Below are 25757 nucleotides of genomic sequence, written 5' to 3'. Positions count from 1 at the left end.
GTGCACTTGTGGAATATTAGAGAATTAGTGAATACACAGCAACACACACACACTCACACCACCTCCACACACACTGATGCCTTGATGCAGTAATGCACACAATCATATTTATCAAAACAATCAGCAAGTACACAACCCATACATATACATGCAAAGACATTTATACATATACTCAGATTCACCCACTTTAAACAAAAAAAAAAGGATCAAACAAGTTTTTTTGAGACTTCATATCATCTTACATTTTTTTCCCCACATTGTTCATTCTTATAGTATGTGTTCTGTTAAAAATCCTAAACACTAGTTCAAGTATAGTGCACAAACTCTACTTATTATGCATGGTTAAAATATGCAGATTTTTATTTTTCTTCAGTCCTGGCATCCATTGTAGTGGACATGAGAAAAATCTAATAAAAAATGAGTTTGCACAGATCTTTTTTTTTTTTTTTTAGACTCATTTATATGTTGGAGAAAAGCAAATATCAAGAGGACAAAAATTCAGGTCTGAAAGGGTTAATAATGACTACACTTCACGCTGACGGCTGTTTGATTTTCGTAAACAAAGCCGTAATGACGTAGCATAGCAGTGTTGTTTATCATTTTGAAGTTAAATTATAGGACTGACATGAAAGGAGTTGTATAACTTTTATTACAGTATTTTGGACTTGGATGTCAAACAGTATAAACTGTACATGCAAAACGCCATTGTGTTTTTTTGGAGACCTCAAACATTCAGCAGTTTCAAAGTCCTATGACATAAAATACAATGCAGGAACAGCAGAAGACAAGAGATGCATATTGATTTCAATACAGTGTATGATTAGATTCGCAAACTGTAAAGGCAGGACTGTAGATTTCAACAGACTCGTCTGTGTCTGTACTGTTTTCCAGTTTTAACATGAGGAGAAGGTCTTCCAGAAGAAGAGCTTGCAAGGTGATTTAGCGGTTGGTTCAAAGACAGACTTCTCTCCCAGTTTGCCATTCAGAAAATCAGGGTCTGCTAGTTCTTTACTAGTGAGGTTCAGCTCAGCCATGTCCGTCATCATCTTCTTCAACAAGTCCTTCTCGTCTTTGGTCAGTATCTAGAAAATGAGGCATTTCTGTGGGCTTGAGTATTAGATCACTTCTATTGATTTATACAGCATTAACAGCATTACAACACTGCAGTACAGTTATTCCTAGCCAGTGACAAAGATCTTAGGAAATACTACCAAATATAGGCCCACACACCTAATTTTTTCTTTAAAAACACTTTAAATAAGATACTCACCTCATTGGTGTGTGATTGTTTGTCTGGGACAGGTAACGCCTCACCATTCCAGACCACAAGGACTAGAGGAAACAAGCTCAGCATCACCCGCATAATAAACATGCTTCTCTCAGCCGTGGCACGACTGTCCCATCTAACTCCCATCGTCATGTTTTAGAGAGGTACCTTCACAAAAGATACTGACGCAATACAGGGGAAGAAAGCCATTAAAAAATTACCTTATTTAGTAATGTCTTGGTCATTGCTGGATCTATTTTATCTGATTGTGAGGACATCCTTTCATGCACTATTTTTATAAGGGTACTTAAAAATATCCTTAACAAATCAACAATAATTCATTTCGTAACTCCTGTACGGAATTGATATTATCTCAATAAAAACAATCCCCACATGCTCTAAAAGGCACCTTAAGGTCACCTTAACATAACCGTAATCATGCATAAAGACAAAACATGCTTTATTATATACATACTTTAGCTTTTAAGGGAAGTGTTGATCTTTGGTATTTGTCGGTTCAAACTGCAGCATCTCTTGTTTGTGTCAGACTTCATCCGTAGCCAGACTCCTCCCCCGCTGATGTATAATTAATCAGCAGACGGCTCAAAATAGGGTGTCCACTTCCTGTCCTGCTTTCCATGCGCTGAATTGCCTTGTTCACCATGATGACTCAGCATCATTCGCCTACGACTCCTTCACTATACTAAACAGCCTAGTTCTAGTGTGTCCTCTGTTTTAAAGTGGTTTTTAATCACTGAAATGTTCTGTTCCTGGGCAATCAGGCCATGGGCACACTTAAACCCACCATTTTAAACAGCAGTCACAGTTAATAGCATAAACAACATATTTTACCTAAAATATATTTAGTAAAGCAATATGGTACGGATTAACACTTATCGCTGTAGCATTTTAATGTTGCATGTTACTCCAGTTACTCTGTAGGGTAGAGCTATATGGGCCATTTTACAGAATTGGTGCAAACTGCTGTCCCACACATTTAAGTATTGAAGTATTCAAATTTTAAATGTTTACTAAGATCATTTTATTATCTGTTGAAACCCACAATAATATTTAAAATATCAGGAAGTTTAATATTTATAATTATTATTATGCTGGTCTTTGCAATTGGGAGGTGGCTGTCCCGAACCCTAACCCCTACATTTCAACTTATGAAAATGCTGAAAATGTTTTTTAAAAAATATCTTTGATCATTTAAAAACAAAGTTCCAAAAAAGAATTATTATTTTATATTTTCTTTGTAAATTATGAAACTTGTATATTTATAAAAACGTGTCCTGCATTTTCATGTCACTACCGAAACAGTGTATGTTTTAGTCCATTGTCTGAGACTGATACATTTATGATCACGAAATATTTATGCGTCACCCTCTACAATAACTACATGGTAAGTGTCATGAATCCTGTCCGGTCTGACTCTGCCAGCCTCCAGAGGTCGCCTGTACATTTCACTAACATTTAACATCACACAGACTGTTGCATCACACCCCGGACTACGTTTCCCATGAACCACTGCGCTGATTGCTCTAACACCTGCATCCAATCAGACGCTCTATATAAGCCTCGGACTTCCCCTTGTCACCGTTTCGAAGCGCTCGAAACACCACACGCTTGTGACGCCTGATGGTCACAAGAACTTAGGCTAAAACATGCATTAAAATAGTTTTTACTAACTCACTGCAAAAGTTTTATTTAAAGTATAATACATGAAATACAATAAAAATAAAAAAGAACCTTTAAATAATAAGTATGTGTGTTTTTAAGAATATTGGATATTTGTGAGGTATGTCTTCGCTGAGTTTCTATTCATTCTAAATTAAAGCACCGTTAACGTTTTGTTGATATAAAATTAGACCCTTTATAGTTCCGAATGATGTATTACTCTTACCTTTATGAGCAAAAAAGACGGAATATTTTCAATGGTTTCCACTGAAAAAATGCCAGTGATTGCGCTGGCGCCTCCATGTCCTGCAAAGCGCGCCTCAGCTTCCGCTCTCCGCACAAATGATTGGAGATGCGCCTAATAGCACACATTTATAGGTTTAAAGATTATAACATTGTTTTATACTTTAATTGTTTTAAATCTATTGATTTTATTTTAGGCAAGCCGTGATGATTTGAGAAGGCAAAATGGATCAAACAGACTATGACCAGTCCTCCGCTAGCCATTTGGTCGTTACTTTAAAAAACAAAAACTTGCATTTAACGAACAAAAAAAATGATTTAAACGTTTTTCTAAATTAACTTATTAAAAAAACGAAAAGAAAATTTAATCACGTTGCCATTACATAAAAACGGAACCATTTTAATAGCTGAAACAGTAGTATAAGCTATTTTGTGAGAAGAGGAGAAAAAAGACGGGCTCGGAAAAGCTGTCGGAGAAGGGCCGCGCTGTTCAAGCAGGTGCGCGCTGCGCGTATCACGCTGAAACCATCTTAAAGCGCGCATTTGCTAAAATTAATTCTGCCTTGCTGTCAACCCCTTATACTTACTTCTGCTGTAAGTGAAGCTGGATCACGAATGATTCGCGTGAACATAGACGGATATATGTAGATCAGGAGACGCATTCCCTTCATAAATGTAATCTACTGCATCTTCAGCGGCTCAGATGAGTAAATGACGACCACTACGTTCATTATTACATCCAGCAACACAACACCTCAATCGCTCAGTTCTTGTCTAACTTACATCCCTGCTCCGGAATCAAAACATGGAGGTTGGACTGTTACACCTGATCTGAGGTAAAACGCTCATGTCAATCAACTATCGTGGGAGCGGCATCTGTAGGTGTGACGCCACACCGACAGGCATCTGAGAATTGCTCGATTTGAAAAAGGGGATATTATTTTTACAGATTAATTAAAAACCACTGCATGGATTTTTTATCATTATAGGGTAGATTTGTAGATACACTGCCAACACACATTAATGTTCAAACAACATGTAAAAGTGAACTTAGCATCTGATGACCCCTTTAAGATAATACATTAAAATAGCATGGTAAGACACCAATTTGCAATATTGCAAGCTGTTTTGTACAGCTAAAAAAAGAGCTGGTTGTGGATAAAATCAGAAGCTAGACTCATAAAATTTACAAAATGGCCGTGCCTGCTCTTACAGGAAAAATAAGGTGGATACTGATTCATTTCCAGCAATGATTACCTTTAAAACCCATTTGAACACCTCATGAAAAACACTCACAAATGCAATTCAGAGATTTTATTACAAAACAAATCACTTTAAAAAGACACTGATTCAGAACACTGAATCAGTGGAATACAGTGCCAGGGTGTCCGAGAACCAACAAAAACCATCCAAAATAAAGACCCATTGAAGATGAATGTTCAAAAAGCAATTCTGTCTAAATTGTTTTGTGCTCCATAAAAAAAAAAAAAAAAAAAAAAATGGATTCAAGTCGTCACTAAAGTTTAGTTGCGTGACGTGCGGGTGTCATGATGTCATCGCATGCATACGCGCCCAGTCCGTTTCCTGTGTATGCGGAGTGCTCATCTGTGCTCCCAACACCGTTGTTGATCTCTGAGGGATGAAACGAACATAAAACTTTTTAGCCAGAGTTTCACAGGGCAGATTTGTCCAATAGGGGGCAATATTGGAGGTCTTTTTTTTTTTTTTTTTTTTTTTTTTTTTTAAGAGGAATGAACATTCACAGAGCCTACAACAACACTTTTGTGCCACATCTTCCCTTGCATATTGAGTGATGTCAGTGCTGGTAATAAGACTGGACTGTTGACCACTGATTGTGTAAGTATACAGACTGAGAGACAGAGTGTCATGTGACAGTTTATACAACCGCAATCACTTGTTTCTGAATCACTGGCTATGTGAAGCATCTTAACATTATTTTTGAACATTTTGGGTGATTTCAATCATATAATGTTTATGTTTCACTGGAGCTGTAATAACTCCAGTAAAGGAATAAAAAAAAAAAATAAAAAAAAAAAAATAAAAAAAAATAAAATAATAAAATAATAAAAATAATAATAATAATAATAATAATAATAAATAAATACATATATATATATATATATATATATATATCAGGCATGTGATTGGCTAAGGACAAAAAAGCAGGAAAATATACTGAGACAACCATATTTAGGGGCCAAGCACCGAAGGTGCGGTGGCACCTATTGTATCCGTTGGCGTTATTATTATTCCGCTTCTTCTTCTTCTTCTTCCTCTTCCGCCGCAAGTCTATGGCAGCCTATAGAACCGCTTGCGGGAAAGTTGTATAATTTTGCACACTGATAGAGGACAGTCCCAACATTAACCATAGCAAGTTTGGAGTCTCTAACTCAAACTCTCTAGCGCCACCACTTGTACAAACTTTCAAAAGATTTATGCTAATAACGTTTGAACCGTAAGCCACACAACAAAAATTCTTTTTTCCTCTGATTCCTTGGCTTATGCCGAGTTGAATGGACACCAAAATTCAAAAATCGTAAGGTTTAGTTTTTTCGCTATTCTCAATTGTTTGTAAAACCTACTTTTTCGAACTCGTCCTAGGCCGTTGCACCGATTGTCACAAAAATTGATCCAGATCATCTTCAGACCACGCTGGCAAAAAGTTATGGAATTCAAGTCGATTCGTCCAGCCGTTCACGAATAACACGCAAAATAATTCTACGAAAAGCTAGCAAAAATCAATGTGAGGCTATATCTCCGTAATAGTTTGTCATATTGACACCAAACTTGGTGTGTGTTATAACAAGCATGACCTGAGGCTAACTGCAGTGTTTCGGTGCAGTGCCCCCTAGTGGTCAGGAGATACGAAAAATGGCTATTTTTCTTTATAACGTCTGAATGATTTGTCCAAAAATCACAAAACTGGTCTCTTTAGATTCGGTGTGTCATACCGAGTCGAACCATATCCAATTTTCCCATGTCAGCCATTTTGGGTGTCGGCCATTTTGAATTTAGCTTTAAAATGCTGTATCTTGAGAACGGATTAGCGTATCGTTTCAACATTAATTACAAAAATGTTCGGCACCATGCCCTGTATGTACATAAAAATTTTGGGGCCAGCGCCACCTTGTGGTCAAAAGTTATAACGAAATTTCAAAAAATGCTAATAACTTTTGCGTACATTAGCTTATTGAAATGAAACTGATTTTGATAGATTCCTTCGGTCATGCTGAGAACACCGATACCAATTTTGCCAATTTTGGCTGAACTTCCTGTCCGCCATTTTGATTCATATTGAAAACCTACCTTTTCGAACTCCTCCTAGACCGTTAGTCCAATTTTCACCAAATTTGACTCAGATCATCTTCAGACCATGCTGGCAAAAAGTTATGGATTTTGTGTCGATACACGAAACCGTTTTCGTTTAGCGCATCAACGAATTTACTGGAAAGATGCCAAATTGCATCCGAGTCTGTATCTCTGCAAAGCTTTGACATATTGACACCAAATTTTATATGTGCTATTGTCACCACACTCTGGCCAAGCCACATCAATTTGGTAACAGTGCCACCTATGGGTCAGAAGTAATACGCCATTCACTAAACATTAATAATGAAATTTACAAAAATGCTAATAACTTCTGTTTACATTAGCCTATTGGAATGAAACTGAGGCCAATAGATTCCTTGGGTCAAGTCGAGAACATTGATACCCATTATGCCGAAATTGGCCAAACTTCCTGTCCGCCATTTTGATTAATGTACAAAACCTACTTTTTCGAACTCCTCCCAGACTGTTAGTCCGATCTTCACCAAATTTGGCTCAGATCGTCTTCAGACTATGCTGGCAAAAAGTTATGAATTTCGTGTCGATATACGAAACCGTTTTCGTTTAGCGCATCAACAAATTTGCTGGAAAGATGCCAAACTACATATGAGGCTGTATCTCTGCAAACCTTTGACATAATGACGGCAAACTTTGTGTGTGTCATTGTCATTTCACACAGAACACGTCACATCAATTTGAAAACAGCACCACCTGTTGGTCAAAAGTGATAAGCCATTAAATTTTATTACGATTGGTTGTATTTATGATTTTTCAGCCATTTCAACTGATATTATCCTAAAATGGCTTAAGTTACTCACTGTTGTAGTCGGTCTGCTGCTCCTTGCCGTGCTTAACTCCTCATTCTGCCTCTTTTGTGCTTGGCCCCGCAATTGCTGCTTGCAGCTATATTTTAACTTATTTTTGTACACTCTGTGGGTAGTAACTACAGTACTGGTACAACAGTATTTTCTTTAGCGGCTATAGAAAACCATTCCCTTTCGTTCCCTTTAGTTACTGTTGCTATGTCCGACAAGCGACGCATAATATAATAAAATATTGAATGGGAATATACGTTGCACTTGACCTATCACTACAAGACGACTCGACAGATTCGGCAGCATTCATTCGCGGAAAAATCATTAGGCCTACATAGTCTACATGTAGATTCCTTTAAATGTTAAGGGGAAGATTAAAAAAGAGAAACTGGGTCTGTGAATTCAATTCTCACAGAATCACAGTTGAATTCACGATTGAATTCATATCTTCCTACTCAGTCAGAATCTCATTAACCTGGAGTCCCAGTCTCTGTCACAATAATCATATAGGCTATGTGATGTTTTAGGCCTATTTTGCAGACATCCATTTAAAATGTAGGCAATGGCTTATAAAGAAACTTTTTTCCATATCCACTTAGGTTTCTCAGCTTGCACTCTAGCATTTGTGTGGTCCAGGTAACGTTAGCTTTGCATAAAAAAAAATGGTTATCATTCGCATGGCTACTTTTACTTGAGTAAAGAAGTTAAATCAGTACTTCTACTTTTACCAGAGTATTTTTTAACACAAGTATCTGTACTTCTACTTGAGAACGAGAAGTGAGACGGACTATTTTCTTTAGCGGAAGCAATATAAATCGTTTTTAAATCAATAAACTCCTTTTAAAAATCAATATTTTATGTCAAATTATTGATTTATTTTGTAGGTAGCCATGTAATAAGCGGGATAATGTAGAGTTTGTCTTACATGTGCTTCATGAGGCACACACGCGCGGTCTCTTGCTCTCTCTCGTCATGCACGCGCTACGCGGTTTGGAGCACAGTCTCTTGCTGCGTCCGAAATCGCATACTGCTTAAGTAGGCACTACATTTAAATATGAACGTACTACCCGACCGTTAAAAAGTACGTTCTATATAGTATGAATGTGGGTAGTATGAATGGAATTCAGACGTACTACATCCGCCATATTGATGTTGTCACGTGTCATGCGTCGTCACAACAGCGCGAAAATTTAAAGAGACTCCACTGCACGAACACCGGCACCGGCAGTGTTCGGCGTTTTAACGTTGATTGGACAGACAGCTCAGAGAAGGCGTCGGTCAGCTGCTCGCAGATCACGCCTTCGTACACAGCTTCTAGATTTATCAAATAACGTTTCGATTTACAATATCATCCGTTTATTTAGATTGTGTTAAACAAGTGTAATTTAATCACAATAAACAACGTTTTTTACACTTGAAATGAGCCACGTCTCTCATGTTCCGCCATTTTTCGAATATGACGCCTCCTCTCCCGGAGCCTCATGGGATATGAAAGTGTCCATGATATGCGTACTACAGAATTCGGGCGGAAGCAGTAGGTCATCCGGGTACTTCTCGCCTACTGAATTTCGAATACTATGAATTCGGACATACTACTCGCCTCGCATACTGTTTTTCGCGTACTATATAGTAGGGAAGTATGCGATTTCGGACGCAGCTTCTGTCTCGCGGGCGCACTCACTCCCTCGCTCTAGATTCCGGGAGAAACTATTTGCGGCCATCAGATTCAGTGAGCTATATATTTAATATAATAATTAAAATATAATTATTGATTTTTCATTAGACTATTTTTTGGTGCCCCCTCAGCACTCGGTACCCTACGCACAGTGCGTGATCCGCGTGGTGGGAGCGGCAGCGCTGAATGAACCTTATTGAAAAGTGTTAACTTACCATCTTATCAGTTAACGGTTAATAATCGGACAATGATTTGCGGTTGTCGGCTGGGAAAATTAACCGAAATGAGCAACTGAGGTAACCTACACTGCGCAGCAGGGAGCTTGATTGACAGGTGATCTGACCAATCATACTTCGCCATCCGCCATTTGCGAACGGTCGCAAATACGTCCTTGTTGATACTTGGAAAGGAAGGAAAAATGCATCTCTTTGCCATCTGACGTGTCGCCCGGTGTGGCCCTATTGCTCGGGGACGGCGATTGTGGTTCCGTCCCGGGTTACCATGGTGACGGCTGTGAGATCGCCCCCCAATAAATTACATTTTAAAATATTCAAATAGAAAACAGTTATTTTAAATAGTAAAAATATTTCAAAATTGTGATTTTTTTGCTGTACCTTGGATCAAATAAATGCAGGCTTGGTGAGCAAGAGACTTAAAAACATTAAAAATCTTACTGTTCAAAAACTTTTGACTGGTAGCGTATAACATTTATGTAAATATCACAAAAAATTGTTCTTGATACCTGATGCATTAACTGATGTTTAACCTCACTGTAAAGTGTTACCATATGCAGGTATGAATACAGATATTGAAGGTGCAATTTTGACTGCCACCAGGTGGCGATGTGCAACATACCAAAATACTCATCCTCATTACCTGATCAGGTGATGACTGAGCAATTTCAGCATGCAGCGGAGGACAGGCGCATGCAAAGAGCAGAGGACAGAGAGAAAATAGAAAGTAGAGATTGCCAAGAAGAAAAGAGTAGAGCCATCAGTTGAAAAGCGCCCGGCCGCCCAGCAGAGATATAGCAAGCGTGCTAACTACAAAACAACCTAACATTAACGCCAAGGACTGCTTTCGTGCAAATGTGTGCGAGCACAGAAATAGTCATATTGAAAATTAAAGCTACTACTGACACAGCAAAATAGCTTCCAGTATTAAAAAGCATTAAGAAACAACTTGAAGGACATACAAGAGGTGCACTTGCTTCTGAAAAATGAAGATGCCGATGACAAATCGCCACAGATATTAAATCTGAGGTGATCCATATCAGGCCATATTCTTCCGCACTCTACAAAACATGTTAAAGCATCATTGAGCCATTAGATATCAATATAAAAAAAAAAAAAAAAAAAAAAAAAAAAAAAAGCTAATTAGGAGAAAAAACAAGCAGAATCTTAATAAAATAAAATCGCAATATATATAAAACTGTACACTACTAGTCATTTTTTGAACCGTAAGATTTTGAAATTTTTTTGTCTTCTGTTCACCAAGCCTGCTTTTATTTGATACAAAGTATAGCAAAAACAGTACAATTCTGAAATATATTTAAAAAATTGTTTTCTATTCGAATATATTTTAAAATGTAATTCATTTTTGTGATTTCAAAGCTACATTTTTAGCATCATTACTCCAGTCACATGATCCTTCAGAAAGCATTGTAATATTCTGATTTGCTGCTCAAAAAACATTTATTAATATTATCATTATTATTATGTTAAAAACAGCAGAGTATAATTTTTTTCAGGTTGCTTTAAATAGAAAGTTCAGAAGAACAGCATTTATCTGAAATAGAAATCTTTTGTAACATTACAAATGTCTTTATCATCACTTTTGATTAATTTAAAGCATCCTCGCTAAATAAAATGATTAATTCCCATTATTTCTTCCCCTAAAAAAAAATACTGACTCCAAGCTTTTTAATTGGTATAGTGTTTAAGGTTACAAAAGCTTTTTATTTCAGATAAATGCTGATCGTTGGATCTTTCTATTCAAAGAATGCTGAAAAAAAAAAAAAAAAAAAAAAAAAAAAAAGTACTCAACTGTTTTAAATATTGATAATAATAATAATAATAATAATAATAATAATAATAATAATAATAATAATAATAATAATAATAATAAATGTTTCTTGAACAGCAAGTCAGCATATTAGAATGATTTCTAAAGGATCATGTGACACTGAAGACTGGAGTAATGCTGAAAATTTAGATTTGATCAAAGGAAAATTCAAATTTTTAAAATATAAAAATCAAAAACAGTTATTTCAAATATTAAAAATATTTCAAAATGTAACTGTTTTGCTGTAATTTGGATAAAATAAATGCAGGCTTTGTAAGCAGAAGAGACTTCTTTAAAAACATTAAAAATCTTACTGTTCAAAAACTTTTGATTAGTTGTGTATATCTCATAAGTCTAAATGTGTCTAAAAGTACTATTTCCAGGGAATTTTTGAAGTATTTCAAAGCTTTTGGAGCCCACTACGGATTTTTCTGATGCAAATGTATGCAACTGTTTGCAAAATTAGTTAGTGATCTTGCATCATATATAAACCATGCCAATTTAAAATCTACATTATTCTGTGGAATGGTGGTAAAATGTGTAAAAGTGGGCCAAGATTCTCTACATCCTTCTTGGAAGCTGACAGCATAATTGAATTAGCGATTCAATGAACATCCGGCCAACGTGTAGGACTTCATGAATGACAGGCGTTCCAAATTTGGCCTGTGTATTTGAATGTGATTATAGCCGATTGATATAAAAAAAAAAAAAAAAAAAAAAAAAAAAAAAACTGAAAATTTACTCACCTTGCAAGCTGTCCAGATTGTAGATGAGCTTGTCTCTTCAACACAACAGATTTGTAGAAATTTAGCATTATATCACTTGCCCTCCAATGGATCCTCTGCAGTGAATGGGTGCCGCCAGACTGAGAGTTCAAACACCTAATAAAAAATCAAAATAATCCGTAAGTAATTTACACGACTCCGCTCTATCATTTAACATCTTGTAAAGTGAAAAGTTGCATGTTTGTGGAGCGGGCCCTTACACTTATAGGGCATTGCAAGCCCTCTGAGGCGTAAGCCAGGGCTATTTTTGTAGTCAACAATCTCACGAGAAGCTGTCTTTGACACCATCCGTCACCCACCGAGCGATGCCTCACTACTGATCTCTCACTGACAGTGCGAGAATTTAGAGCAGCGTCTCGCTATGGTAAGAGTGCTTCAGGTGAACGTTGGACGAGTGAGACAGTCACACCACCTGATGCCTTGGCTCATTCCCATAGATATGGTGTGATGGGACAGCACTCACCACCCAACGTTATCCACCACCATCCAAGACAGCAATCCCATGAAAAATTGACTACAGATGCAAATCCATCAAAAAAATCTCTTTAATTTGTTTATTTTCCATATGACTAGATTTTTTATTTTAAAATTGACAAACTGCGTCATTTACAGCATTTTAAACGTCAGAACGCACCGTCCGTTGCAGCGCTCATTATCCCCTAAACAGCATAATTTAAAATAATTTTTTTATTTTGCATTTTACTAGTTTCTTCACTTGAAAATTGTCAAACGGCATTATTTACGGTGTTTTTAACTGCAGAAAGCGCCGTCAGTTGCTGCACTCATTACCCCCTAAACCAGATCTGGGCAAACTCGGTCCTGGAGGGCCGGTGTCCCTGCAGAGTTTAGCGCCAACCCTGATAAAACTCACCTGTTTGTAACTTTCTAGTAAACCTGAAGACACTGATTAGCTTGTTCAGGTGTGTTTAATCAGGGTTGAAGCTAAACTCTGTAGGGACACCGGCCCTCCAGGACCGAGTCTACCCAGGCCTGCCCTAAACAGCGTAACTTAAATTTATTATTTTTTTCTTTCGCATTTTACTAGTTTTTTTTTTTTTTTTTTTTTTTAAAAAAAAAAAAAAAATGTCAAACTGCGTTATTTACGGCATTTTAAATGACAGAAAGCAACATCAGTTGCGGCACTCATTATATTTCCTAAACGGCGTAACTTAAATTTATTATTTTATTTTGCATTTTACTAGATTCCTTATTTGAAAATTGTCAAACGGCGTTATTTGCGGCATTTTAAATGACAGAAAGCGACGTCAGTTGCGGCACTCATTATCGAAAATTCATTTAAGTTACGCCGTTTAGGAGATAATGAGTGCTGCAACTGACAGTGATCTCTGTCGTACAACACCGTTTAGGGCAGAACTGGGCAAACTCTATCCTGGAGGGTCGTTGTCTCTGCAGAGTTTAACTCCAACCCTGATAAAACTCACCTGAACAAGCTAATCAGTGTCTTCAGGTTTACTAGAAAGCTACAAACTGGTGAGTTTTATCAGGGTTGGAGTTAAACTCTGCAGGAACACCGGCCCTCCAGGATAGAGCTTGTTCAGTTCTGGCCTAAACGGTGTTGCATGACAGAGAGCGCAGTCAGTTGCGGCACTCATTATCCTCTAAACGGTGTAACTTAAATAATTTTTTTTTTGTTTTGCATTTAACTAGTTTCTTTATTTGAAAATATTGTCAAATGGCGTTATTTGCAGCATTTTAAACGACAGAAAGCGACGTCAGTTGCGCCACTCATTATCCTCTAAACAGCATAACTTACATTTATTTTTATTTTGCATTCAACTAGTTTTTTTTTTTTATTTGAAAATTGTCAAACTGCGTTATTTACGGCATTTTAAACGCTCATTATCCCAAACGGTGTTATTCATAATTTTTTTTTTTTTTTTTTTTTTTGCATCATACTAGGTTTTTTTTTTTTGAAAATGGTCAAACAGCGTTATTTACGATGTTTTAAACCTAATTTAGACCTTCAGGTTACGTCGGTATTTGGTCATGCAGCAATTTAATTGAGGTTACCACATCTAACGTTACTACTTTTGTTGCGGTTGTTGTTTAACGTTACATTTTCTCACTCACCACAAGACAGAAGCGGCTGACTCTTCTTCTTCCATCAAATCCCCGAATCGTGAGTTGTGGCCTCTAGTAGACACTCACCGCACATGGCTTTGTGTTCTCATGTTAGTAGCCGCATCGCTTAATCGCTCGTTTGCAGCGTTGATTCGGGGGTATTTCTTCTCTCCTCTATAATCATCGTGTAGCGTTTGGTGGAGAAGAGATTCTCCAGTCGATACCACTTCTCGTCCCATTGACTTCCATTCACAAAAGCAAACGCCTGCAAAAGTTTGGCGTTTCGCTGCACTGCACAAGCTTCATAAACTCTGTCCTGCTAATTCGTATCACGTGAAACCGTATGACCAATAGCAGATCGATACGTCACCGCGTGAACTCGTGTTGGCTAGAAAGAATACAGCTATTGCTACTGGGCATGCGCACATAAATCTAACGTTATTTTATCACACTGTACAACAATAATACTTTTTTTTTTTTTTTTTTTATTATAGTAAGGGCTACGTTTATGGTTGGGGTAGGTGTAGACGTTATAAAATAAAGGACCTTCTAAAATATTACGCAGGAGCACTTTCGCGTGGAGTATGCATTTCGAAACTGAGAATGTTATCTCATATCACCTGCTGAAATGTTCCTATGAATATATTTCTCTTCCAAATGTGCATTCTGAATAATAAATACATTTAACCCGCTGCAGTCAATTTCGTCTTCTCATTAACAATGTCTTTCTCATCATATTTTATACCTGTTTACATTAAAATACATTTTAAATAAACACCCTTACTAAATTAACCATGGATTTACTATAGTAAATGTAGTAATCATGTTATATTTTTATTTTTTCCACGGACTGATTTCCAATTGTATTGCCATAGTTTTACTACACATACCGTGGTTAATTTTCATAAGAGCGGTATTAAAATAGATGAATGAATGCGCGGGCGTTGCCTTAAAGAAATAACAATGTTGAACATTGTACACCATGTGATCATTTAGAAAGCACTAATGTTCAATATTGTTCACTCAAGTCTGCAAAGTTTGAGCTCAGTTAGCACAAAATTACCCAAGTGGAAACACTAGGAGTCAAAATTTCTCACACACCAATCAGAACCTTCCATGGAGATAAAAGGGCCAAAGTCAGCACACAGTATGGTGCATTTCTCAGATCAGAAATGAAATTCTCAAAACTGCTTGTTCAACCTCCACATCATCTAGTCACTTGTGCACATCAGAAAATGTTTCTAATTTGTTTGAACACATTGCGTTTGCTTTGGTATGTTCATGCAACTGATTATGCAACCGATTTGTCTGCTATTTCCTACATTATCAGTTCCTGTTGTCATGTTGCTCAAAATGTATGACTTATAGTTCTCTGTGCTATAGTCTTACCCCTCAAAACATCAAGTCATTATCTCATCGTATATGTCTTTACAGTAAGTGCTACATAGTTGTCATAAATCGTCAAGCATATTCTACACATTTCTATTAGACTTTTTGTAAATTTGCCATAAATTAAGTGAAGATTGACTTTCACTAATGTAGAGACTACAGATCAACCAATGATAAAGCAGTTCTCTGAAATAGCTCAAAGGTACATCTCAACATCTCATTTGTTTCCAACTCTGACTTTGAACCAATTCTGTATCACAAGCTCTCTCAGTGGCTGGATCATTTGAAAAACTTGACATGGGAGTGACGTCATTGGTCACACATATATGAGAGACCCCTGCTGCTCTCTTCAGCTCTTTGATCTTTAAACAGGTTGTAGGTGAATTAAGCATATTGGTGCAGTGTGTATAAACCAGGAGGAAATCCTGTTTTTACAGCTATTTTTCCATGGTTTATGTTCGGTTCAACACTAATTGTAGTTTATATATTCAGAAAGCATCAGTGAAAAATTATTTTCTGTATTTGTGCTACATAACTGTTAAGATTTCACAAAACCAAAATAAAATTTTCCAAATCCAAGAGCTTTCTGACCTTGCGTAGACAGCAGTACAACTACCACGTTCAAGGCCTAGAAAGGTAGTATGGGAGCTATGAGAATACTTATTGTGCACAAAGAAAACAGAAGTAACAACTTTAACAATTTCTTCTCTTCCTTGTGAGTCTTTGCCGCACATTCACGAGAATACCACGACATATGGGTGTGGTGCTGCTGACTTAGGAGCCTTAAAGAAGTCCACTTCCAGAACAACAATTTACAGATAATGTACTCACCCCCTTGTCATCCAAGATGTTCATGTCTTTCTTTCTTCAAAACACTTCAGGTTTTTTCTCCATATAATGGACTGATATGGTGCCCCGAGTTTGAACTTCCAAAACACAGTTTAAATGCAGCTTCAAAGGCTCCCAAATGCGGTTGTAAACGATCCCAGCCGAAGAAGAAGGGTCTCATCTAGTGAAACAATTGGTTATTTTCATAAAAAAATAATACGATTTATATCAGGGGTGCTCAACCCTGGTCCTGGAGATTGACTTTCCTGCAGAGTTCAGCTCCAACCCTGACTAAATACACCTGAACCAACTAATTAGGATCTCAAGGAGTGCTTGATAATTACAGACAGGTGTGTTTGATTAGGGTTGGAACTTAACTCTGCAAGAAAAGCTGATCACCAGGAACAGGGTTGGACACCCCCGATTTACATACTTTTTAATGTCAAACGCTCGTCTTGCCGTGCTCTTCCCGACCTCCGTTTTTTTTTTCCGGTTCATGACAGTTAGGGTATGTCAAAAAAACTCCCCATCTCATGTTCTCCCTCAACTTCAAAATTGCTGTTTTACCTTTTCTGTTAAGGGTGTTTAATCTTCTTTGGATGTTCACTTTGCAAAGACTGGGTCAGTGCTTCTGCAGCAATGTAGGATGATTTTGAAATTATTTTTGAAGTTGAGGGAGAAAATACGATCTGAGTTTTTCGACATACCCTAACTGTCTTGAGCCAAAATACACAGAGTTCAGGGAGAGCAAGACAAGACGAGCGTTTGAGACAAAAAAGTATTTAAATTGTATTTTTTTAAAGAAAATAACCAATCGTTTCACTAGATAAGACCATTCTTTCTCGGCTGGGATTGTTTACAACCGCATTTGGGATCGTTTGAAGCCGCATTTAAACTGCCTTTTGGAAGTTCAAACTCAGGGCATCATATCAGTCCATTATATGGAGAAAAATCCTGAAATGTTTTCCTCAAAAAACATAATTTATTTACGACTGAAGAAATGTTAAAAATCAAAAATTCAACTTGATCATCAGGATAGTGTCAAGAACTTTTAAGATATTTACATAGTACTATTCATAAAAATTAAATTAAATTAAAATTAATTTAAAATTCAAAAAATTAAATTTCAACTATCTGTTTGCAGGCAAAGACAAGGGTCTTATATATTATATGTGTGTTGTTATTATTTCATCCTCAAAGAATAATCACTCACTACTATTGTAAACAAGCTGTTGTTCCAAAAAATCATTTCTGCCCTCTCCTGGTGACAAATTAGAAGTACACACAAATAAACAAGTTACATATCTAGCATTTACTGTTAAAAGTAAGCAGGAGTAAATCCTGTCTGCAGTAGACGACATGTAAGTGAAGAAGACAAAAGCTAATTAAAAAGGGATTGAAATCTTTATTTAGCCTAATGCAGTGCAATAGTTTCCCATAATCCAGGGTTAACACTGTGAACTCTGGGGGCAAAGCATGACTGGTCTACAGCAAGAAGAATCTCAGAAACACTCTTACTCAGAAATGCAGTGTTTGCAACAGTGGACCTTAAAACTACAAGAACAGGGCTTACAAATAGTGTATATACTATGATTTAGTATAAATAGAAATATGCATTTGAACACTCTTCAGTAGGAGCTCTACTAAGTGCTGAAGTTCAGCTCTTCAGGAGGAATGTGTTCAGCTGCTCTGGTCCTTCATCAAGAGGAGATGATGTTCTTTGCTGTTTAACCTAAAAACACTCTGGATTTTAGGCGTTATAGGATGATGACGACACTTTTCCACCGTGGCCTGTCCAGTTAGTGTGGATGAACTTTCCAGGGTTTGATAGCAGCTCATACGTGTGGGCACCAAAGTAGTCCCTCTGTGCCTGAAGAGTGACACAATGTTAAATGTGATATAAATTTAAATAATGAAATCAAACATAAAATGTCTTCCATATATATACTAAGGCCTTTAGAATCCAGAAGTAATTCCATATAGTTAGAAAGAGGTGGTTTGTGTTGTAGAGAGGTTTACCTGCAGTAGGTTTGCTGGGAGCATCTCGTGCCTGTAACCGTCATAGAAGGACAGGGCGGTGGTGAAGGACGGCATAGGGATCCCCTGCTGCACACCTGTACTTACAACCCTACGCCACGAGTCCTGCAAAACACAACCAACTTACTGGTAAATAAACCACATTTTACATGTATTATCATCATTAATATCAAAAAAACCTATAGATCAGTTTTTAAAGTAAACCGGCATTCCTACAAAATTTCCATTTCAAAATTACTTCTCTGTGGATTTTCGCACCATATTTAACATTTGATAAATGACTTTAAAATTCAGCTTTTAACACTTATGTTACATTCTGACTATGTGTGCTATTATGTTGCCAGATAATTGCTGGAATATTGTAGCTAAATACTGCAGCTCATAAAAATCCATTACCACCAAAGCACAGCATTTTATGAAAACCTCGGTGTTAAACGACATGATTACATTTGATACACTTTCATTAACTACACAGATCTTAAAGTGATAGTTCACCCAAAAATGAGAATTCTGTCATTAATTACTTACTGGCATGTTGTTTTAAATTCGCAAGACCTTCTTCCATTGTCGGAACACAAATGAAGATATTTTGGATGAAATCTGAGAGCTTTCTGACCCTGCATAGACAGCAACGCAACTGACATGTTCAAGGCCCAGAAAGGTAGTAAAGACATCGATAAAATCTTTTTTGTGCACAAAAAGTATTCTTGTAGCTTCATAACATTACGGTTGACAATTCATAAAATTACGTTGGACTATTTTATCGATGTCCTTACTACCTTTCTAGGCCTTAAACATTGCATTGACGTCTAAGCAAGGTCAGAAAGCTCTTGATTTCATCAAAAATATCTTAGTTTGTGTTACAAAGATAAACAAAGATCTTACGGGCTTGGAACGACAGGGTGAGTAATTATTCATTTTTGGGTGAACTATCCCTTTAAATAATTCAAATTCATATTATAAAATGACAATAAAAATGACAATAATCAATAATCCATAAATGCTATTTGGACTGTGTACATGGTGAATATATTTGGAAGGCACTAAGTGGACATTTTTGTATGTTTCTTTTTAGAGGTACTGTATATATACATTCATATGAATGCACATAAACAGTCTTCCATTAGTGCTGCTGATTTCTCTTCGTACGTAGTGGCGCTATTACAGGAAACGGCGCAATTTGTGACCACTCTTGGCTCACTTCCTGTACCTGACAATCCTGTACAGCTTTACTGAAGAAGTTATCCAGCAGCAAACTCTGCAGCTCTGAGTTCCGGTCAAACGCTTCCTTGATCTTTCCCAAGAAAACACTGCAAATGAAAGATTCAATTCGTGACCTTTAATCATAGCTAATCCACAATGATGATATTGTAAAATCAAACCATTTCCTCATTTTTGTGCATGTGGGATTTTTACGTGAAACATTATCACCACTTCCTATTGTTCACAGAATTACAACACTGACAGGGTGGAGAAAAGATGAAGTTTCGTATGATTTCATTCTTGAGTGTTTCAGCAGACACTGCCTTTTCTGATAAGCAATCTGAATATAGCATATACTCTTACGTAATATATTTTTCTTAAATCCCTGTGATCAAAGCCTGCTCACCTGCGAATGATGCAGCCTCCTCTCCACATCAGAGCAATAGCACCATAGTTAAGAGACCAGCCAAACTCTACTGCAGCTTGTCGGAGCAGCATGAAGCCTTGAGCATATGAAATGATCTTTGAGGCGTACAAAGCCTGAAAAAGAAATAAAGCAGCACGTTATTATTAAACTCAATTAACTGAAGCAGCTTCATATTTATTGATATTAATGGATACGTATATTAATGATCCGTCTTTTACTACGTCTATCCCACCTTTCTAATATCTTCAAGAAACTGTGCCTTGTTTCCAGTGAACTTGACACCCTGGGGGCCAGTGAGGCTCTTACTGGCTTGAACCCTCTCATCCTTCAGAGAGGAGAGACATCTGGCAAAGACAGCTTCCCCTGTGAATGAAAGACACCACATACAACACAAACAGTCATCTCCTGTTACAGTCTGCATCTCTGGTTGCATAATAAGATTATAATCACTGTTAAACCATGCCACATGACCACATGAAGAAACATTAAAACATTAGATAGTCCAAACATGAGAGACAGGCCACAGAAAAACCACAGAAAAATAAATATGTTTAAAAATTATTATTAGTAGTATTATTATTGTTATACCAATCTGGTGACTTAAACATGTTTTGTATTTTAGATATATTGTTGTATTTTTTTAAATCATTTTTATTACAATTACTATGTTTATTATTATTATTATTACAATCTGGTGAATCAGACATGTCTTGTATTTTAGATATATTGTTGTATTTTTATTACTATTATAATTAAAATACAATTATATATCTAACATAAAAATCTAACATTTATTATAACGTATAACATAAAACATAACATATATATCTAACATAAAAAATATTAACATTAAAAAAAAAAAAAAAAATATATATATATATATATATATTATTATAAATATTATAAATAATTATATATTATACATTATAAATTATATATTATAAATAATATATATACATATATATTAAAATATAAATGCTTCCTGTCAATTCTTAGCTCTCCTGTCACAATAAAGGCAAAAAATGGCAAAAAAATAGATCTTTAAAAATAAAAAAATATGTATTATTATTATTACTATTGAATTTATTATTATTATTATTATTATTATTATTATTATACTCTGGTGACTCAGACATGTTTTGTATTTTAGATATATTGTTGTATTTTTTATTATTACTAATATAATCAAAATACAATTATATATCCAACATAAAAAAAAATATGGAACATGGATTATAACATATATACATAAAACACAACATAAATATCTAACATAAAATCATTACTTATTATTATTTCTATTATGAGCCTTGTTATTAAATAAATAAAACGTCATGTTTAAAAATTATTATTTATTATTATTATCATTATTATTGCAATCTAGTGACTCAGACATGTTTTGTATTTTAGACATGTTGTATTATTGTTATTACTATGATTGGACTTATTAGTAAATAAATAGATCCTCATGTTTTTTAAATTATTTATTTATTCATTATTATTTTTGTAACAATCTGGTGACTATATTTTCTATTTTAGATATTTTTATTATTAAATAAATTAAATAAGTCCTCATGTTTTATTTAATTAAAAAATATATATTTCTTCGTTTTTTTTTTATTTTTTTGCTATTATTATTATTATTATTATTATTATTATTACAATATTATTAAAATACAATCATATATCCAACATAAAAAAGCATGAGACTGCATTTTCTTAATAATAAAAAAATATATTTAGTTAAAAATGTTAAGTAAGCTGTTAAGTAAATTGTTATGCATTGTGCCATTTTTTTTTTTTTCAGGAAATTATTTACATTTCCCCCCAAATTTCCAATATTGTTGTGCACATATTTTTTTTGAGACTGATTTTCAATTTTTAAAAATCCAGGTGGAAAAAAAAAAAAAAAAAAAAAAAATCAATGTTTTAGAGTATTGTGAATGTTAAAAACTTTACTGGTCCTAAAAATGTATACATTTTATATAATGCAAATTCTTTTTCATTTTCCTTTTTGATTTTGAAGTGAAATATCATAGAGACATTTCTTTGTCAGATTCATCTATGACTTCTATATAGCAGAAAATTATATTTTAGGCATTTTATTTACTGTGTCTTCAAGACTGCAGTCACAATGTATAATGCACTTCATATCTGGTACCAGACCCTGGCACTGTTGACACTGGTAACGTAACTCTCTTCAGTGTACGGACTAATCAGCCAGACTATTGTGAGAGCAGATCTTACTACATCTATAAACATGAGAGGCTGAAAGCAAAAACGTGAACTCAGCATGACTTTGTATTAAATTATCACCCAACCCAAGGCCAACAAGTATGGGAAGAGGCGAGTGGAAGGAAGGAAAAAAAAAAAAAAAAAAAAAAAAGATCAAGTGGAAAACAGCCAGTCATGGTGAACTCAGCACTGGAATGCAGCCTATTGAGAGAAGAAAACCCTCCTCTACAACCACACAAATCATAGCTGAGCTCTCACGCTTCAGTGCTGCACAACCAGCCTTTTGTCTGCTCAGCTGACATTACATATACAAGCCTATATCAAGTTATTTACATAGCGCTTTTTATAGTACATATAGTTTTAAAAATCTGGCTTAAACTCTTTCACAATAGCCCCGGGACAGCAGGCATTTCTTATTGTTGAGCCCTGCACCAAAAGCCAAAACAGAAAATCCCACTTATGTCACATCAACTGAAGAGGTGATTGCCAAAGCTGCTTATGGAAACGCCTCATTCAACATGCTCGTCTAAGCCCAAGTGACTTTCTCCCTCTATATCTAAAAAAACAAAAAAACACACCCATACCCGAGAAATTACGCAACACTGTATCTCACCGATTAGCGTAACAGGTGTGCCGTATTCCAAAGCAGAGATGGCCGTCCATTTCCCAGTGCCTTTCTGCCCGGCGCTGTCTCTAATTTTGGGCAGCAGGTGAGTCCCGTCCTCGTCCTTAAATTTCAGGATATTGGCAGTGATCTCAATGAGGAAAGAGTCCAATTCTGTCTTATTCCACTGATCGAAGGCCTGATAGGCAAACCAGACAAAGAAATTTAGTCTCAAGAGGAAGCAAACCAAAACAGTCCTTCAGAAGGAACAGGGTGAGATGCATTTCAAAATAAGGAAGAAGGAAACAGAAGAGACAATAGAGAGGGGGTTTGAAGGATTACAACATTGTGGACTTTTCATCTAACCTGAGCCATTTCATCATGGTCCATACCCAGCACATCCTTCATCAGATGATACGCCTCACAGATGAGCTGCATGTCACCGTATTCAATACCGTTGTGGACCATCTTAACAAAATGTCCTGCTCCTTCATCTCCAACCTAGACAAATATACAAAGAATTTGGAGAAGTGCATTCACGGTCTATATAAATGCATACGTATTTATTGATAACTACTACTCACCCAGTCGCAACACGGCTCTCCTGTGCCCACCTTGGCGGCAATGCTCTGAAAAATATCTTTTATGTGTGGCCTGAAGGAATAAAAAGAAAAATTAGATTCCGGACACATACACTTTTTTTAGGTTTGAACTTCTTTAAGTGCTCACCAGGCATCCTTATGTCCTCCAGGCATCAGTGAAGGTCCATAACGAGCTCCATCTTCTCCTCCGCTCACTCCGCTACCTACAAACAGCAGGTTCTTCTCCTTCAGACTCCTACAGCGTCTCTGCATGAGATAATGAGCGTTCATGTTTAAATCAAGTACTGTTATCACTTCATGTGATCATAAGTTTGGATTGTCAGACTCACTGTTGTATCTCTGTACTCTGAATTTCCACCATCAATAATGATATCACCAGGTTCAAGAAGAGGAACCTACAAAATGCGGAAAAAGGGTTACTTGATCACCTTGGCAGGGTGACGAGGCAAACTAGAACTGTCGATTCATGGTGATGTTTACCAGTTTATCAATGAAGTCATCGACGGCTTGTCCTGCTTTGACGAGGAGGATGATGCGACGAGGTTTTTTGAGTTTAGACACCATGTCCTCAAGGGACTCGGCCCCGATGACCTTAGTGCCTTTGGCTTCATTGTTTAAAAATTCATGGACCTTGGACACCGTCCTGTTGAATGCACACACCTGAGGAATGACAACAGTTGTAAAATCTTAAACCTGATGTGAATCAGAATATGTTATGCAAGAAAATGAAAAATAAAAATGCCGCTTACCACAAATCCATGATCGTTCATGTTCAGGATCAGATTCTGACCCATCACAGCCAGACCAATGAGAGCAATATCAGCTCTGTGGAAACAGAAATATGAAGATTATGAGAAAGAACATTCATAATTACAGATTATAGAGAGCCAACTTATTGAAATCAGTGATTATGAGAAATGTCATTCTGACTGGATGACAGATGTGATTTCAATCTGTGTTTGAACAAAAAAAAAGTGCTTCACAGATCAGTATAGATCAAATGAATGCTGATAATGTGCAAGAGCTTTCACTATTATATTTAAAACGAATAAAAAACTCAAAAGCGCTGTAGAAATTCACTATCATATTACCAAGCGTTTTAAATTCAAAATGTATACTTACTGAGCCATGGTTGAAGGTTGGTTCTGTCTTAAAATGACACTTTCTATCAAGGATTTCACTACTGCAGCACCGTCTCTGCTGAACTTCCTCATTCACGGCCTGATCAACAGCACTACCGCAGCTCCCAATGAACACGCCTGACAGATTACAGTGGTCATGGCGTCATCCGTATCGCCGTCTGTGATTGGCGGAGACACTCTGAGCAGAGATTAGAGGCTGTTCGTTGGCTGTCTGGTTTTGTCCCTCCCCCGTCTGTTCTCCGCCCACTGTGTCAGAAGAAGCTGTGCGTGCGTTTGGCGTTGAAGTAAATGGGGAAATAGAGTTTCACGACGAACTCTGAGACCGGCGATTGATTTTGTAGAGCACCGTTGCATCACTGTAGTTATGTAGGTCTGAAATTTCATCAAACTGATTAATTATTAAGTAGATTACTACATTTAAATGCAACTAGTATTTTACGAAAAATAAAACTTTATAAATCAGTTTAATTGCGAAAATGACTGCATATTAAATAGATAACTGCAATAAAGATGGCACGACTTTGTAATACTTTTTGATAAAAAATACTATACGTATTTAACATGCAATTTTTCCAAGATAATGTAATTATAATGTAATAATATAATTATAATAATAACGTACGTAATTATTTACAAGGCGATCTTCCCATAGCTCAGTACTTTATTTCATGTAGTAAATGTTAGGTTATTATTAAGAGATATTACAGGTGAGATTTTTTAAAATTCTTTAATATCTTTAAAATATAATAATAATCTGTTGTTTAATCACTCCAAAATAGTAAAATATAAAGATAGACAAACATAAATAATAAGGTAGGAATATTACTTTGCAGCATATTATTTTTATATCAAATGTGGTATTTTACGTACTCAGTAGTTATATTTGTTAGATATGGAAGCCCATTTCTGCCACTGAATAATAATATAAAAGGTTATTGCGACTTAATTAGCTCAAAATTTTTTTTTTTTTTTTACGAAATTGTGATAAAAACTCATTTAGAGATTTAAACCCACAATTATGACTTTTTTTTTTCTCAGAATTGCATGATATAAAACACAATAGCAAGAAATTGCAAGATAAAAATGTGCAATTCTGACTTTTCTCACAAATGCAGGTTTATATCTCAAGCTTCTGACTTTTTTTCTTGAAATTCTGAGAAAAAAGGTCAATTTCGAGGGGAATTCTGGGGGAAAAAGTCAGAATTGTGAGATATAAATGTAAATATTGAGACATAAACTCGCAATTCTGAGAAAAAAGTTTCTAAATTCTGAGAAAAAAAGTTTATATCTCTGCAATTTTATTTCTCAGAATTTCTCATAATGTTAGAAAG

At 36.0% G+C, this 25757-nt stretch overlaps 2 protein-coding genes and 1 long non-coding RNA gene across 3 annotated transcripts; all 3 read right to left on the bottom strand.

Annotated features, from left to right (window-relative positions):
- Nucleotides 1–626: 626 nt before the first annotated feature.
- sst6 (somatostatin 6) lies at nt 627–1858 on the bottom strand. The gene is made up of 3 exons (XM_051096934.1): nt 1743–1858; nt 1271–1449; nt 627–1082 (listed from the first exon to the last, which is right to left on the bottom strand). Exons 2-3 carry the CDS (start codon nt 1418–1420, stop codon nt 894–896), a joined length of 339 nt encoding a protein of 112 aa, XP_050952891.1. The 5' UTR covers nt 1421–1449; nt 1743–1858; the 3' UTR covers nt 627–893.
- Nucleotides 1859–4677: 2819 nt separating this feature from the next.
- LOC127154366 (uncharacterized) lies at nt 4678–14270 on the bottom strand. Its single transcript, XR_007825479.1, has 4 exons — nt 13969–14270; nt 11839–11973; nt 10224–10322; nt 4678–4822 (listed from the first exon to the last, which is right to left on the bottom strand). It is a non-coding gene; the product is annotated as an uncharacterized LOC127154366 (long non-coding RNA).
- Nucleotides 14271–17561: 3291 nt separating this feature from the next.
- On the bottom strand, nt 17562–24560 carry pgd (phosphogluconate dehydrogenase). The gene is made up of 13 exons (XM_051097156.1): nt 24407–24560; nt 24034–24109; nt 23765–23944; nt 23614–23679; nt 23412–23530; nt 23267–23336; nt 23049–23183; nt 22692–22881; nt 20076–20206; nt 19823–19956; nt 19424–19523; nt 18196–18318; nt 17562–18046 (listed from the first exon to the last, which is right to left on the bottom strand). Exons 1-13 carry the CDS (start codon nt 24496–24498, stop codon nt 17927–17929), a joined length of 1536 nt encoding a protein of 511 aa, XP_050953113.1. The 5' UTR covers nt 24499–24560; the 3' UTR covers nt 17562–17926.
- Between the last annotated feature and the right edge of the window lie 1197 nt (nt 24561–25757).

Source organism: Labeo rohita, chromosome 23 (genome assembly GCF_022985175.1).
Source record: "Labeo rohita strain BAU-BD-2019 chromosome 23, IGBB_LRoh.1.0, whole genome shotgun sequence".
Lineage (NCBI taxonomy): Eukaryota > Metazoa > Chordata > Actinopteri > Cypriniformes > Cyprinidae > Labeo > Labeo rohita.
The sequence above is the reverse complement of the archived record's forward strand: the minus strand, read 5'-3'. Positions and strand labels throughout refer to the sequence as shown.

Coding starts and splice junctions, on each gene's coding strand:
- sst6 (XM_051096934.1), bottom strand. CDS start 1,420: ATGACGATGGGAGTTAGATGGGACAGTCGTGCCACGGCTGAGAGAAGC. Junction 1,083..1,270: donor AACAATCACACACCAATGAG/GTGAGTATCTTA, acceptor CTCATTTTCTAG/ATACTGACCAAAGACGAGAA.
- pgd (XM_051097156.1), bottom strand. CDS start 24,498: ATGAGGAAGTTCAGCAGAGACGGTGCTGCAGTAGTGAAATCCTTGATA. Junction 22,882..23,048: donor ACCATGATGAAATGGCTCAG/GTTAGATGAAAA, acceptor TTTGCCTATCAG/GCCTTCGATCAGTGGAATAA. Junction 18,319..19,423: donor AAGCTGTACAGGATTGTCAG/GTACAGGAAGTG, acceptor TGTGTTTTGCAG/GACTCGTGGCGTAGGGTTGT.